The following is a 16,576-nucleotide window of genomic DNA, read 5'->3' as shown; positions in this document are numbered from 1 at the left end:
AGCTGATCCCATAGCAGAAACCCAGCTTCCTCAGTAGGGGAGCAACACTTGCATGGCATGAAGGTGGCACAGGAAGGGGATTCAAGAACATGGCACTGAGCTGTTGCTGCCAGGAGGAAGGATTTGCCTTTGTTTCAAACTGGTTCTACTGGATATTGGGGCTGATCCACAGGATGGGCAGAACGCTGACCCCCCTGAAGAAAAAACACAAGGACATCTGAAATCTGCTTGACCCAACAGGCAAAGTTTAGTCCAAGTGCTGCCAATGGGGTTCACAACACAGTCCTCAGCCATCCTCAGCTCCAGTACAGAGCTGGTAGAGACATCAGGTCAGGCTGTTCAGTTACAGATGGGGCATTGCATGCTGGAACCTGTTGTCCCCATAGGCTGCAGAATTCATTAATAATGAGTTCCTCCGTTTGGCTTCATTTCATGCATATTATGAGCTTGTCTGCACACACAAGCTGTACTGCTTTAGCTACACTGGCATAGTTAAAGCAGTACAGCCCCCTAGTGTGGACACAGTCATACCGATACAAAGGTTTTATACCAGTATAGCTATACCCATAGGGGAATGGGAATAATTTATACTGGCATAAGGCATCTTTATACCAATATAACAGCGTCCACACAAGGGGTTGTGCCCATATAACTACTTTGATAAAAATAAATCACCCCATCTGAAATAGTTATTCTGGTATAAAAACTGTGTAAACCAGGTCTAAGAGTGGCCCTTGGTTTATGCTACAATGCCAGCACAGCTCTTGGATGGGCAAAGCTTGGGCTCCCCTGATATTCCCTAAAGAACACTAGGCCTAAGCCAAATGTGGGCTCCTAGTGAAGCCAGCACTTTCAACTCCCCAAGCCTAGGCATGGCTCCTGACTACAGTTCTGAGCAAGCACATGCCCTAATGAGAAACTTCACAGCGCAGCATGCAGAAGGGGCCCAACCTGGCAGGCACTGGAGAAAGGAAACAGATTGAGTACAAAGACATGACGGAAGCAAAGACCGCATGAACCCAACGCGCACAGGCCTTCTACAGACAAACACAGCAGGCTGACCATCCCATTCCAGAGACCCCAGCTGCCAGAGTACGATCCGATGACAGTGGGCTGGGGACCCAATCCTGCCCTGCTGAAAACATACTGCATAGGCGAGGCCTTAACCAGAGGAAATGCTCCTGTTGGGTTCACGGGAGAGGGTCACTCATCTCCATGTCACACAGAGACAAAACAAGCACATTTAGTCACATTTGCATCTTGTTTGCTAGCAACACCCATCCCCTCCATTGGGCTCCCCAGCTTCAAAGCACTGAACAAACAGATCAGCCGATTCATCTTCACACCCACACACCCCCTTGGGAGGCAGAGAAATAAGTAACATCCTCCCCCATTTACATTGGGTACAGCTGAGACCGAGAGCTGAGTCTCTCCATTTGCAAACTGCAGGAGGGGCAGAGAGAGGCTGCTGCTCCACAAACATGTTGCGGGGGGAGTGGCATCCCTTCTGCCCTGAATCTAAGAAAGTAGAAATGCTGGGAAATCTCCTGATCTTCTTTAAAATGCTGCAGATTGAAGAGGACTTTGGGTGTTTTAATTTAAAATGACATTCCCCAATAGAGTTTCATTTGCAGCTTGAAGCTCAGAGGGAACCTGGCCTTTGGATCCATGAGCTCTGCTTTAATTAGGTTTCCTCTTATTCTCCCTGATGTGCTGTTGCCCCAACCTTGGTTTATGGGCCATTACAGCCGTGCTGGGGAATCGCACTATGTTCTTTTCAGGTCTCCAAGTCTCAGCATTGCTGGGATTCTGGGAACAAGCTTCCTGGGGATTCTGCTCTGTTATCAACACCAGCTCCATCCTTCCAGTCACTCATTAGCAGAGGGATTAGAGCCAGAGTTTGGGCCAAGAACACATCTGTGTCTGTTTGCATTCTACCTGATACCCCTTGGCTGAAGGAATGGGCAGTTTCTCCAAGGAGAGGATTCCCGCATCACAAAGTTGCACTTGCTCCTTTCCCTGCCAGGGGACCCTCAATATTTATCTCAGGGACCAGCAGGGAGCGCAGGGCTGGAAACAGCATCACCCAGGGTGAAGGGAGCTGAACCAAGCACTAGGATTGCATCTATGCTTGCAAAAATTGGGCATGTAATTTCCCTGCAGTGCAGCTCCAGTGTGCTAGCTCCAGGGTAGATAGGGCTCAGGTGTTTTCATCACCATGCCTTCAAACCCTGCTCAGAGCCACCAGGAAGAGTTGTAAATGCCCCTTAGCAATTGGACAATAAGTATGCACCACTGCCAGGGCTAGGGGCAATCTAGTGCTCAGTGGTTACTCCCCTCAGCTATTTACAAATGCTTAGCATGTCGCCCGATGCCCTACGGCCATCCCTTAACTCAGCTACACAGATTTTGCGCTATTGATCTTTCCCCATAACTCCCTCCAGCCCCTTGCTCATTTTAATGCTCTTTGAATTCCTCCCAATTTGTCAGTATCTTTCTGGTAAGGAGGTGCCCCAAACTCAACACAATATTCCATGTGCACAGACAGAGGGGCTCTAGGACACTATGCCTCCGCCTACAAAGCCCAAAGCTGCTTGGCCTTTCCTACAGTCACATGACACTGTCATTGCCTGCCCAACTTGCTGCCTGCTCCTATCCTTCCATCTCTCTCAGGCCTTCCTCTTTCCCAGGTTTCTCTCTCCCACTGAGACTCAGGCTATGGGATTTTTTTTTCCTCCAGACATAACAGATAACATTTTTCCAGGTTGAATCACATCCTTTTATGTCCTGCCTACGTTTCTAATCCCTCTGGGTCCCTCATGCATGCTCTACACACAAGCTTGCACCGAAATAACTAAATTGGTTTTAATTCACACTGTTTGTTATTTCAGTGCAAGTCTGTGTGTGGAAACTCTCCTTTTGGAATAACAAAAGTCTCCCATTTTGATCTGGCTTAAGCAGCTTTTTTTTATTAAACAAGTTTTTAACCAAAAAGTAGGGAAAATTTGGGGGGAATATCTGAAAAGAAATTGTATGTGAAATATTGTCTCTCAGAATGAACTGTGAATGAATCCAGTTTTTCTTCCCTCCTTCTACTTCCCCTCTCTACTCTACCTCTGCTTACCACTTCCCAGTCCCTTCTCTTCCCCTCTGCTTTGACTATTCCTTATCAAAGCTTTCTCAAAGGGGTTTATGAGCCATACACACAAAAAGGCCAAATTAAGATAGCACAGACAACCTTCATTTCCGCATTTCCTAACTTTTCACTGCTTGACCTTATGGCCTTAATGTTTTTTTAATATGGGTTTTTTTTGTCTGTAATTACTATAAAAACTGTGTTGTTATAATGTGTCAAATATTCTATATATAAAATATGCTGTGAACCGGATTTGTTAATACAGCCTCACATAGCATACCCATGCTGTATTTCCAGCGTCACCCTGCTCTGCAATACAGAGTCTAAAATGACAATATGACAGTTTTTCTTTCAGCTAGAAAAATTAGAATGAAAAAGTGGATTAGGGCTTTTTTACACAGGGACATCCAGGAAAATTAAACCAAATTAATTAAAGGGCATGAATGTGAAGTGGGTTAGTTAAATCCCATTCAGTCCCTGTGTGGTTGCTGTTAAACAGAATTAAAGTGGCCTTAATTCAGTTTAGTTTAATTCACGAGTGCTGACAGCTTTAAAATGTTAGAAAGCCAAGTGATTGTCTATAGTGCCGAGATGGGGGCTACATGCCATGTGATTTTAAAACAGTATTTTTAAAACTTCTCTTGGACAGCTCTAGTTTTTCCTATAGGCTTCCCAGCCTGCTTGCCAAAGGCTTTCAACTGTGTCAAAACCGGAGAGAGGCTGAGATCTGAGACTCAAGAGTTCTCTTTGCTCCAAGTAGAACTGCTTTTTTAACATAATTCCATTTAGACTGGCATTGGCTTTTTAGTTTCATGGTTTTAACAAGGTTTCAAATATCCACTTGCAGATGGCTCTGGATCAAGAAACTTACATGTTTAGCTGCCTCGGGGAAATTATTGCTAAAGGAAAGTGCCCTAGAAAGTTGTGAATAAGGAAGGGCCTGTCTGCATTAAGGAAATGTCCACTGTAGCTACATTGGTGTTGTGTAAGCACTGTGCAGAAGCATACCACACAGGTGCAAAGTGGGGCTTGGACCCATATGAGTTATCCCAGTAAATTGAGGGTCAAATTCCAGGGTATGTGTGGTGTTGTGAATATGCTGCTTTGGTTTTGAACCCAGCAGAGTGTGAAACCTTCAGCAGAACATGCATGTGAAAAGCATTTGCATATAGTGACTTTTTGGCCAAGTTAAGGTCCCATTTTTAGAAGCTAGTTTGGTGTTACTAAACAGTATTTCTTATTAACTTAAACTGAGTGACAGCCTTAAGTGAACAGAACAGCATGAGGCATGTACAATATGTACACCATTTGTAAGGCTAAATAAGAAATTCCAGCTGGCACTGTGCGTGCTGTATTATTTAACAAATAGTTATGGACACTTAGCAGTGGCAACACCATAGTTAAGGTTGTAAGAAAGCGTCCATTCTAATCCTGAATGTGTAAATTCAGGGTTAACTGGACAAAAGCTTTCAGAAACATTACTTTGAAAAAATTAGGATTTTACCTTTCCCGAAGGTCTAATTCTCTTTTGGAATGGCATCTTCTAAAGCCAGCTGGGTCTCAAAACTTGACAGCCATCTTATCTGCTAGTCCTCAATGAGAACTGGCCCAGCTGATGCTTTTTACCAAGATGGGATTCTAAATTTCTGGTTATTACAGGCCGCCCTTGAGCCACGGTCTGTAATTTTCATGAGAAATCTGAAGATTGTTGCAAGCTCCCCTCCACCTAATCTAAGTTTTCTTTTCAAATAAGTGTTCTAGCCCTTTGTTTGCCTTCGGAATTGGAACCCATCTCTAGGTTTATTGTGTTCTTATGGTAAAATTTCCTAACAATCACAGATTATTTTGATTAATTGTTAGAGGGAGAAAAATACACATTCCCCAACCACCAATCCCAGCTGCCCTCACCTTTCTCCCCTCATTCGAGATCCTACCATAAATTTTGCTCCCTGCAGCTGGTATTCCTAACCCCAACACAGAGAGCACAGGTAGTGGCAGAACCTTTATTCTTTCCCCTCAGGTGTCATGTGAATGCTGAGGAGAAGGCAGTGCCAAGAAGAGGTGCCACTGAAGTGAGAGTGTTGTGAGTAAGTCCTTCTCCACACCTTGAAGTCTGAAATACCAAGCATTCTCCTACCAACCACTTTGTCGAAACAAAGTCCTTCCACAGGCAGCTCTCTAGTCTCCACAGTTCAGCCCCAGCAAGATGTCCATGCAGTGTGTAAGCACCTTAAAACAAAGCTCTTTCCTCTTCCCAGGCCTGGGCTGCTGGGAAACTGCTGTGCAGGTCCCAGTAGCCTTCCTTGCTTGCTGTACAGCCACAGTCCAGCACATGTGTCATCTGGGCAGCAGGAGTCCACCAGATAGATTCTGGATGCAGATTTATGCACTGCATTCCCACAGAAGCAACTTCCTGCGGTCCCAGCAACGGGGGCCTCCTCTTCACACACTGTCCTGGAATTAACATGCAGGTGGTTGCAGGGCAGAGGCCATTCCTGGGGGAAGGGCCGGGGTTACATTCCCTGCAGCTCATTCTTATTCAAAGAATTCCTGTTTGTTTACTTCAAACGTAGAAAAACTGAACTGTTTCCATTTAGTTTGACTTCTGGGCCAAGGTGCAGCTCTGCCGGCCCGATGGACTGTCAGGGTCTCCCTTCTCTCTGGGCAGGGATTCAGGCTAGCGTGGCGCCAGCAGAGAATCTGTGGCTAGGCCAGGCCAGAAGGGCAACACTTCCCAACCACTGACAAGCCCAGAACATGCCTCTCTAGCCAGGGCCGGCTCCAGACCCCAGCGCGCCAAGCACGCGCTTAGGGCAGCGTCCCGCGGGAGGGAGGCAGGCGGCTCCGGTGGACCTCCTGCAGGCATGCCTGCGGAGGGTCCGCTGGTCCCGCGGCTCCGGTGGAGAGCCGCGGGACCATCGGACCCTCCGCAGGCACGTCTGCAGGAGGTCCACCGGAGCCGCGGGACGGCGACCGCCAGAGCGCCCCCCACGGCGTGCCGCCCTGCTTGGGGCGTCTCTAGCACTCGCCACGCCAAAGGGTGCCATCCCCATACCTCCCAGCTCTCACACTGCACAGGACGAGCTTCCTGTGGCTGCCTCCAGCCCACTACCAGCTTTGAATCTCTGCCAAACGTGGCATGTAATAAAGGGGCATGGAAAGTGCCAACTCTTTCCCAGTCTGTATTTTGGGAATGGAGGCTCTGGTCCCACCAATCCTGAAGACAGCCCAGGAATTCAAAACCCACCTCTTTCTCCCAGAAGCATGTGTCTTCAAGTATGGGAACACCAGACATGCAGAAACATGGAGCATGGACTCTCCCCTAGCCTCCAGGGGAAGGGAGTACAGTAATAAGCAGTGTGGGGAAGCCAAGGATTCAGTGAAAGCCGTGGAAGATTGTCCTGACAGGGCAGGAGTGGGTTCCACTAGGGAGTACAGGAGGACACTCAAGGTTAAGGCCAATATGCAACTTTCCCTCTGCAGTAGATGTGGGTAAATATGATTACCACTGATGTGGACACAATTTTGTCCCGGGGATGGGAGTTAGGAGATGATTTTACAATTTAACTCCAAACACACTTGATGCCAGTGAGAGTGAAGAGGGGAAAAGCCTTTATCCTAGATAGCATTGCTGTCTCCAGTTCACAACAGGGGGCTTTTGGGAACAAGGACTCAGCCTTCATGACGTCATTGGAGCCTTTGCCCAGCTCATGTCAGCTCTACCTCGTCAATCAGGCTCCAATCTAGGTTGCAGATGGCTATCACCAGGAGTCACTCCTTGGATTACCATTGACATACCACTTCCCTCAATCACTGGGACCCCAGTCTCCCTGGGACCCTCACCTCACTCAGAGAAGTACCAAGGATTGCCATATTAGGCCAACCCATTGGTCCATTTAGTCCATCTCCCCATCTCCAACGGTTGCCAGTAGCAGATGGAAACCCCATCTCAGAACACACCTGACCTACCAAACCCTTTCTCTGTATATCAAAGGGTTTCTAATCCCCTCAGTTCAGGACAGTTACCTCTTATTGAGGCTGGGGGTATAACTGCGACAGTACACAGCCTTATGCTGACCAACAAGGAAACAATGAGACAGTGTTCTACCTCCTCAGTCTGTATCCATTTCTCGTCTTATATTTAGCTTGTGAAATGCCTGGGGCAGGCTGTCTTTTTGTTCTGTGTTTGTACAGCACCTAGCACAGTGGGATCCTGGTCCAGAACTAGGTCACCTAGGGTCTATGGTAATACACATAAATAATAAAACTGTTGGGGTCATGTTTTCCAGCCTCTCTCAGGGAGCACTCAATAGGGACGCATGCTAAGGCCTGGTCCCCATAAATCACTGCACCTATTTCCCATGCTAGGACCTTGAGGTGTGAGGTGATGAGCAACCTGGGCACGTTCACTACGAAGCTTGTCCATGAGGACAGGCAGCTGAAGGGCAGGTTTCCATCCCCAGAAAACAGTGTTTCCACCACTCCATCCTTGCTCTTTGCCAGGACAGCTGTTGGCATCAGTCACTGCAGTAAACCACAGAAACAGGAGCCCACACAAACTGGGGGTGTCAGGGCCATGGCTACATGGGCTCCTCCAACAACTCCCCCAGGCTCATTAACCTGAGACCGAATGTGCAAGTGAGGCTAATCCCCATAGTTAGATCACAGTCAGCAACATTCATCTCAGACAGGTCTATAACCACCCTTGGGAGCAACTGGGCTCTAACTTTTACCAAAGGCCCTGGTGAAAAGGAATTTGCCATCTCTCCTTATCAAGCGTTGTACCTGTTTGGCGCTTGTCCTGAAGGGAACCTTGACGGAGCCATTCCCATGGCAGAGTAGCTGAGGCCAGGATAACAGTACAGAGCAGACAATTAAAGCACATCCAAGGTCAAGCTGAAGTAACCAGCAAAGGAAACAGGCAGCACCAGCAGTGAGACTGTGGGAAAAGCTGCGAGCGCCAGCTCCATGGGCTTGGTGGTGAGTGAGGTTTCTCTCCTCATTTCAACACCAGCCAGTTGTTTTAGGATGACAGCTGGAATCCCCCACAGTACAGCCCAAAGACATAGCGGGGCACTTGCTTCTCAACTCTGTAACACAGCCAATCAGAATTTATAATCACCTCCTGGGGCCTGTAAGGGAATCTGCCCTGTAAGCAGAGACCTCTCCTTGGGGTACCTCGCAAAGCCCTTCCTGTATGCCACAGCAGAGGGGCAGGATTCGCCACACAGAAGGAGGAGACAACACACTGAACACCGTGGACACTGCTAACAAGGCAGCACCAGATTGAAACTGAAAACTCTTTCCTTACAGACTTACATTGACAGCCAGCATGTTAGTGCAGCAGCAACCCAGCCAGCTAGTGGCGGGAGAGGTCAGAAAACGGTCTAAAACCAGCCCATCCTCTTGTGACAATGGGCATATTTGGTGCAGATAGTTTTTGAACAACATACGTGTCAAGAACCACTTCAAAAACCCTTGCAATCAAAGCCTGCCACATCCCTATTTAGATCACAAGCTCTTTGGTGAAGGGATCAGCTTTCTGTTCTGTGTTTGTACAGCACCTAACACACTGGGGTCCTGGTCCATGACTGGGGTTCCAAGGCACTACGGTAATACAACTACTAAATACAAATAATTCACCTTAGAGTAGTGGAAACCCTGCAGTGAGAATCAGTCTGAAGTTTGGTTTCATGTTCTGGCATTTCCTGTAGTGAGGATGGGACTTCAAAGTTTACAAACTCCTGCTCTTGCTTGAGCTCCCCTTATTAGCAATAAGCTTGTGCTGGAAGTTTTGGGACTGACAGTGTGTTTTGAATCTTAGAGCCACCTCACAATATCTATGAAATGGAACCAGCAGTGGTCCCTCGCTCCTGACCCTCCTAAGATATTCTTCCATATCTTCTCTCTGAACCAAGGGTGCTAGCAAGCCAGTTGCTGAGGGATGTGGCTCAACTCACCGGACATGATCAACACCCTATAAGCAGAAATTGTCTTTGCTAAACAAACAGTTGATTTATTTGCTTCAGCTTCTCTGGGGTTACAGGCCCACCCTGGGAAGCTCCACACAGTATTAGAGTCAGTTTTACAGCCTTGGGAAGCTGCATCACAATAACAACATTTACAGTCACCTGAAATCAGTCATTTACTAGACTTCTGTGAAAGACCCCAGGTTCAAGGACTGAACATCAGTACAGACTATGGCACATGCAAGGACCACATGCCTGGCTGTAGCTAGCCTGCAGTAGGCAGAACACTGCAACCAGTACCATTTAATATTGCCAGCAAGGAGATGCATCAGGTGGTGGAATAATCTCCCAGCGAAATGGTGGGAGCCTCACCCTGGAGGAAGAACCAGCTGTAGGTACCAGTCAGTATTGGCCGTAGGTGAATCTCCAGCTATTGCAATTATAATAATATGAGATATACCTGTCTCCTAGAACTGTAAGGGACCTCAAAAGGTTATCGAGTCCAGCCCCCTGCCTTCACTAGCAGGACCAGTTTTTGCCCCAGATTCCTAAATAGCACCCTCAAGGATTGAACTCACAATGCTGGGTTTAGCAGGCCAATGCTCACACCACTGAGCTATCAATTGTACAAGATGCACATACATGAAAGTGATAATAGTGACAAGAATGAAATACTCTCTTCAAAGTGCTGGGGAAAGGGTCATCCTGCAGCCTCCACAGAAACAAACTGCCCTCCACATGCCCAAATCAGGACAGCAATGATTCGGATCCTAAGGGAGCTGTATTTCCTTGGGACCCAGCCAGAGGACTGGCAGCAGCGAAGGGCAGCTGGGCATTCAGAAACCTAAACAGACTCTGATAGACACTATGTCTGGCTGTCTGGATACAGTAATATTCTGTAAATGCCTGCAGAGTCCTGCATCCTATCTAACTCCCTATCCAGGGTTTGAGATCATGTTCATTGCTAGGAAAGCTGGGCGCCCTACAAAAAAAAATAAACAGGTGGTTCATTGCCATGTGGTTCTCCCTCTCCCCTTCTGTCCCAGTAGAGTGATGAATGATGGGGGGGGGGGGAGAAAAGGGGTTCACTGCGGAGAGAAAACCCATGCATGGAGATGTGTCTGGCATTCAGATCTGAAAGACGCCAGGGCCCTGATCATCCCAATCCTTCCAGGAAGGCAGTTTGACAACCACCTTTGTCTGTGGCTTTCACAAGTCTTATTCAATGTGAAGAGCTCTACTGTTCTTGTCTTGGAAGGTCCTACTCGTCGAGGGAGATGTGGTGTCTCAGGTAGCTCTGTTCAAAGATTTATTCAGTGTTCAATGGATAATAATGTCAAGTGGAGCACAGGGGTGATGTACTTGTGGCTCAGTAAGCTGGCTCCTGCACTCTACTCCCACTGTAGTTTTGTCAGAACTTGTGTATTCACTGCCAGAGTAATCCAACCTGGAAGGAACACTGTGGCGGGTTCCATATCTGTCAGTCTTCTGCCTTGCTGCAGTTGAAAGAAAGCATTCTGGGTATCCAGGATCAGTGAGGAGGAATCCAAGAGGATACTACAGCTGTGCCATGTCCTGACCTCTGTGCACTGGGACACCCTCTGTTGTGATGGGTGAGGATAGGGGCCTAACTAGTGTTCCTCCCTCTTCCTTACAGCATCATCTCTGTCTTGCCTGAATTCGACTTTCACCAGACACACTTCAGCCATGTGCTTATTTTACACAGGCAGTAGGATAGATGGAAAACGCAGTCTTCAACTGACTCATGAACAATTCCCTTAACATTTCAAGCTTTAAATAATTTGAACTCACCCCAAAGTACAGCCTTCCAAGATTAGATGTTTAGAAATGTCTCCAGCTTGGCCTTTCCCTTTGCTCCAGAATGGGCAGGCACACAGCAGTTTATTGCCAGTTTTGCTGATAAACTGCACAGACTCAGGAAAGTAGGCAGATCTAAAGGACAAATTGCCATTCCCTACATAGCTAAGAGTAGCACTGAACCAGAAAACCACAGCACATCAAAGAGAAAAGGGAACAGAATGTCAGGGTGCCAGAGAAGATGGCTTCTGGGCAGGCCTCCCCAAAAGGGTCATCACCTCTTCCTCTCCATCACAGAGAGAAACCCCATGGACATCACATATATAGCTTCTACACCACACAGTTCCAGTAGTCTCCAACAAAATGAATTTCGCCAGCTCACCCACTGGATAGGACACAGGTAGGATGCAGGCATGCTTTCTGGAGCTGGACACAAAGCCAAGCACTTTGCTCAGACATCCAATAAACACTTACAGAAGAACACTGATATGGATCCTGCAAAACCCCCGCCCATTACATTACTCTAGGAGGTACCCCCACTCTGCAAATGTACAAAACAACAAAGTGATACTTTTTTTGGAATATTCCCAGTAGTAGCTGGGAAGTGTATCATCACCCTAAGGCTTACAAGAGAAAAAGCCTACACTTACAGTGGGACTTACAAAATACGAGATATGGGACAGATTATAGCTTGGCTTAGAGGGAGCTGGGCTGTAGCCAATGAGCTACTTTTAACACACAAAAACAAAGAAACAACAACCACCTCGAGCTCCTACCACACAGTACTCAATCTAGAAGGGGTTAGTCTCTCTTAGACACAGTACCAAATAAACAAAAGCTGCAGAGTTACCTAAGCATAACAATCCTGCACCAGATACCCACGCACCTACTATATTACACTACCATATACAAGAACTATATATAGTAGTGTAATATAAGTGTGTAACAGTTACATGAACCCTTTGCTCCTAGGATCTATGATGATAGGCACCTTGGAAACCATCAAAATAAGGATTGGTAAGGCAAGAGCAGCCTTCTTACAGCTCAAGAACATCTGGAGCTCCAGAGAGCTGTCTTTGGCAATAAAGATTCGACTGTTCAACTCCAACGTGAAATCAGTCCTACTGTATGGAGCTGAAAGCTGAAGGACAACCAAAACAACCACCAGGAAGATCCAGACCTTCATTAATAGCTGCCTCAGAAGGATTCTCCAGATCCGCTGGCCAGACACCATCAGTAACATCCACCTCAGCAGAGGAAGAAATTAGAAGGAGAAGATGGGGCAGCCAACCAACATCACCAGACAGGCACCATGAATGAATGAATGAACCTTGGAAACACCTGTGTACATTTGTATACTATCCCAAGTACCTGTGGTCTTCTCTGCATATAATAATATTCTAATTACTAATAACTCAAACCAATATTCTTACGTAGGGGTGTTGCTTGGACACACAAAAACCCATCAGCCAGTCCTCCTGGCTGAGACCATTAAAGATGCTACTGAACTGGACAAAGGACAACACTATTAAAACTTGAGGAGGCTCTGTCCTGGGATACATTCACCACTAAAGCGCCTCCTTCTGGCTGCCCTGAAGATTAGTTCCTTCCAGGTCTGATGCCCCCTTCTGTCACTCGCTCATGCACCCTTCCACCTCGTTCTCTCTCTGTGACTCAGGGTGCTCTCTCTTCATGGCTTGGCCATCTGGCCATGTCACTTGTGCTTTCCCCTTATGGGAGTATCAAAGTCCCACAGGATGAACAGTCCCAGGCAGGCTGCAAATCCACTGCCCTGACTATGCCACTTCCCCAGTGGCTGGTAGGGGAACTTGGGCCCAGCTTCCAGCTCAGGGACCCTCTAATCAGCAGTCAAGGTCTGCAGTGTCCCACCTTGCTACCACTTCCCTGAGCCTTTTCCTACTCCACCTCTCTCTCAGGCTTTCACTCCACCACCCTTCTGGATAACCCTTCTTCAGGGCCTCAGTCTCCTGAGGTTTCTGCTCTCCCCCCTGGCTTTCCTTCCCTCCCTCATTAAAAACCAGAGTGACTGTAGGCTCCCTCATTGCAGCCCGTTTTCTGCTGCCAATTTCCTGGCTTTATACTAGCCCCACCTGTGCCTTCTCACTGGGCTCCTTCCTCAGTCTGTGGCTACTTAGGCCACCGACAAAGTGGGTATTCACCCACGAAAGCTCATGCTCCAATACGTCTGTTAGTCTATAAGGTGCCACAGGACTCTTTGCTGCTTAGGCCACCTAGTTCCTCTCAGGTGTGGCCTATCTGCTTATCTGGTTCCTTCTCAGTTTCATTAACCCTTCCTAGGCCAGTGTGGGGTGAACACTCCACCACAGGCTCTTCCCCACAGTTGCACTTGTTCCCAGGGACCAGGAGATAGTGATGGGGACAAACCTAGTTCTGTTTTAGAGTGGATTCAGGGTAACTGCCCCTGCACCAGTACTCTGCAGCTCTAATAGCTCCAAGGAAGAGCCTGTGACTTGGATGGAAGCTAGATCTTCTGCATGGCAAAGCACAGCACTATTCCTTAGGGCACTGGCTGGGCCTGGGGATGAGAGCTTGGGGCCTGGCCCAGCACAGCACAAACCCTGGGGTTAATTTTCATTTGTCAAGGGAATCTGGTTCCTGTTGGTAACCGGAGCGACTTACCCAGCTAGTGCTTGCTGCAGGATAGGTGTCTGGGCCCCTCTGGGTGAGCCTTCTCTCTCTGCACTGCCAGCCCTCTTCGGAAGGGAGCCTGCTGGGGGCTGGAGGGCTGCCACAGAGCCAGGAGGATGGTACACTCGTTCTGGAACGACCTCTTCACATTGGGCGCCCTGGAAACCTGAGCGGCAGATGCAGAGCTGGGGTCGGCTGCAGGATCCCTTGTTCTGGCATGGAGGGTCACAGACAGCTAGAGGGACATGGAAAGGAGTGAACAGAGATACATGGCTCCCAGTGTAACAGGCCAGTGTTGCCCTCTCCATACAGTTGCAGTTTAAGGAGTGGGATAACGCATCCTGTCCCACCCCTGACACAGACAGTTAAAGGAGGCTTCCCTTCCCCACCATTCCTTGGCTAAATCCCAGCTTCAGGAGAGACCCTTTCCTTCCCTCAGTCAACTCCTAAGGGCAGGTGAACTGCTCAGACTCGGGTGAAGAGGAAGATCAGACTGACACATTTCACACAAGTCACATCTTTTGGGTTGCTACTGCTCTGGGCCAGGGGTGGCTCTATGTTTTTTGCCGCCCCAAGCACGGCAGTCAGGCAGCCTTCGGCGGCGTTTCTGCGGGTGATCTGCCAGTCCCGCACCTTCGGCGTACTCGCCGTCGAATTGCCGCCGAAACTGCGGGACCAGCGGACCTCCCGCAGAAACGCTACCGAAGGCTGCCTGACTGCTGCCCTCAGAGCAACCAGCAGGCCGCCCCCTGCGCCTTGCCGCCCCAGGCACGCACTTGCTGCGCTGGTGCCTGGAGCTGCCCCTGTTCTGGGCTAGACTGGAACCAGCACCCTGGAGGTGAAAGTCTTGGTACTAGATTACCACTGATCACTAATATGATCTACGAGAGAAAGAGATCTGAGAGCTGCTACTCATCCCTCCACTGAACTCAAAGGGGCTACTCCTGAATTACTTCAATACAAGTGAAAGCAGAAATGGGCTCAGAAGAGCTTACAATCCAGTGCCCTGATCCCCACATGGAGCTCATTGCAGGAAGAAGGTCTCAATTAAGCTGAGAACAACAGGAGCTGCAATAGCATTAGAGGGATTGGAGAAGGGAAGCATGAGGCAGAGGACAATATGGCTCTGGGATCCCTTGGGAGTTGTTTTATTAGGTTTCATTTTATTATATTGATTTATTATTCTATTTCATGGTTATATTTTATGGATCCCCTCCTTGATCCCTCTGAGTTCTCTTGTCCTCTCTGGAATATTTCTCCCCTTCCCCTGCCAGCTAATTCTGAAGTCACCATGCTCAAATTCCTCAGCAGTTACAGGGACTTACAGTTCATTAACTTCATGCCCAAATCATTCTCACAGCCTGTGTGTGTTCCTAATTACAGCACATCAGCTTCAGCTCTGACTCTGGGAGGAAAGTGCCATTAATTACATGCTGGGCCCTAATGCTTCCCAAGTTAACAGGAGCCAAATTGGGCTTATAATCCAGTCAGTAATAGTCAGGAAATCACAGTTCACTTCAGTGGGACCAAGTTAGTCATTCTCCACTGGGCAACAGCTACATGGCTCGTGGCTAAAGGAGACCAAATGGACAGCATCTCCCTTAACGGAAGGGAAGCCCCAACCAACAAAAGCCCCTTCGGAGGGTTTGGATTTTAGGTCTATGGGAACCTGTTTGGATAATGCAAGAACAATTCAACCTTCACTTGCGGCTCAACCTGAGCCCAAACGGACCCTTTCTGTGAGGGCTGAAATGTGCAGTGAACATTTCTATCACGGTTATTTCAGATTGTGTGGCTCCCCCATGAGCCAAGCAGAAGGGAGGGGTGTCTAAGGCAGCCTGACATACCAGCCATGTTCTCAAATAGCAACATAGACTTTTAAGGCACCTCCCTTGTGTTCGGGTTCGTTTACAAACCTGACCACACATGCCACCTCCTCACCAAGCTTGACTCACTCCCAAATACCTCCTCCCTCAGAATCCAGAACAGAAAGGTCTTGCAGCCCTATAAGACCAGTGGGGATGGGTCCTGTCTGAAAATGGCCTGCTACTAGCCCCTTCTCAGTGAGATCACAGGCATGTTGGCTTGGTTACTTAAGCTAACTGCTGTGTAACTGTACCGGGAGAGAGGCAGGTCTCAAGGATGGGCAGAACCCAAACCACTTAGGGCTGCATAGGCTAAAGTCAACAACTGGAATTACATCCCTCCGTGAAGTGAATCGGCCATCAGTGCAGATCCCAGAGCACAACCAGGGTCCCAGTCAGGCAAAAATTCCACCATGTCAGTGAAGTCTGACACTACGGGGTTTGATGTCATTTAGAATCAGAGGATCAGGCACCCTGTGCTTGCAATGTTCATGACAAGAGAGTACAGAGCTGTGCAGGCTCCATACTTCTGTCAGAGAGGGTGGATAGAGGAAGGACGTGCAAGTTTGCGGGGATTTTGAAAAGAAGGCGTGAAATATTATGGGATGCAGAACACTGCATTATGGGAAGTTGACCCCATGCTCCCAGTCACCCCTGCATGACTCGTTTTGGCCCCAATAGGCATTGCAAAAACGTCTCAAAACACCCTGTGCTGGATGGTGGTGAGTTGCACAGTGGGATATCTACCCACAGTGCACTGCACTCTGCATCGATACAAGCACTTCTGGTGAGGATGGCACTGCCATCACAAGCTGTGTAGCGATGGAACAACTGTTACAGCGGTATGCGGACATAATTAAAGGCCAACATAATTTTGTAGGGCAGACCTGGCCACAAGCTTTCGAGCCAAACAGAGCTCTTCTTAGGTCTGGGAAAAGTACTCTGAGCATCATAGCTAAATACAAGGTGGAACAGATTGTTTAGCATAAGTAGCACACATTCTAAAGGACCATTCAAGATAGAGTGGCCCGTTAATATCTCTGCAGTCATAGTACAAAAAGGGGTTGTTAGTGCATGGACTGAACATCACACTGGATTTATGGTTTATTACAACAATC

General features: G+C 48.1%; 1 protein-coding gene across 7 annotated transcripts in view; it reads right to left on the bottom strand.

Annotated features, from left to right (window-relative positions):
* LTBP2 (latent transforming growth factor beta binding protein 2) overlaps positions 1–16,576 on the bottom strand; it is a 143,554-nt gene that overhangs the window by 79,479 nt on the left and 47,499 nt on the right. For all 7 annotated transcript variants that reach the window (XM_039533759.1, XM_039533760.1, XM_039533754.1 and 4 more), the window contains one exon: positions 13,585–13,828. In XM_039533759.1, coding sequence (XP_039389693.1) covers positions 13,585–13,828 — 244 coding nt within the window. The remainder of the gene's footprint in view (positions 1–13,584; positions 13,829–16,576) is intronic.

Source organism: Mauremys reevesii, linkage group 4 (assembly GCF_016161935.1).
Source record: "Mauremys reevesii isolate NIE-2019 linkage group 4, ASM1616193v1, whole genome shotgun sequence".
Lineage (NCBI taxonomy): Eukaryota > Metazoa > Chordata > Testudines > Geoemydidae > Mauremys > Mauremys reevesii.
The sequence above is the reverse complement of the archived record's forward strand: the minus strand, read 5'-3'. Positions and strand labels throughout refer to the sequence as shown.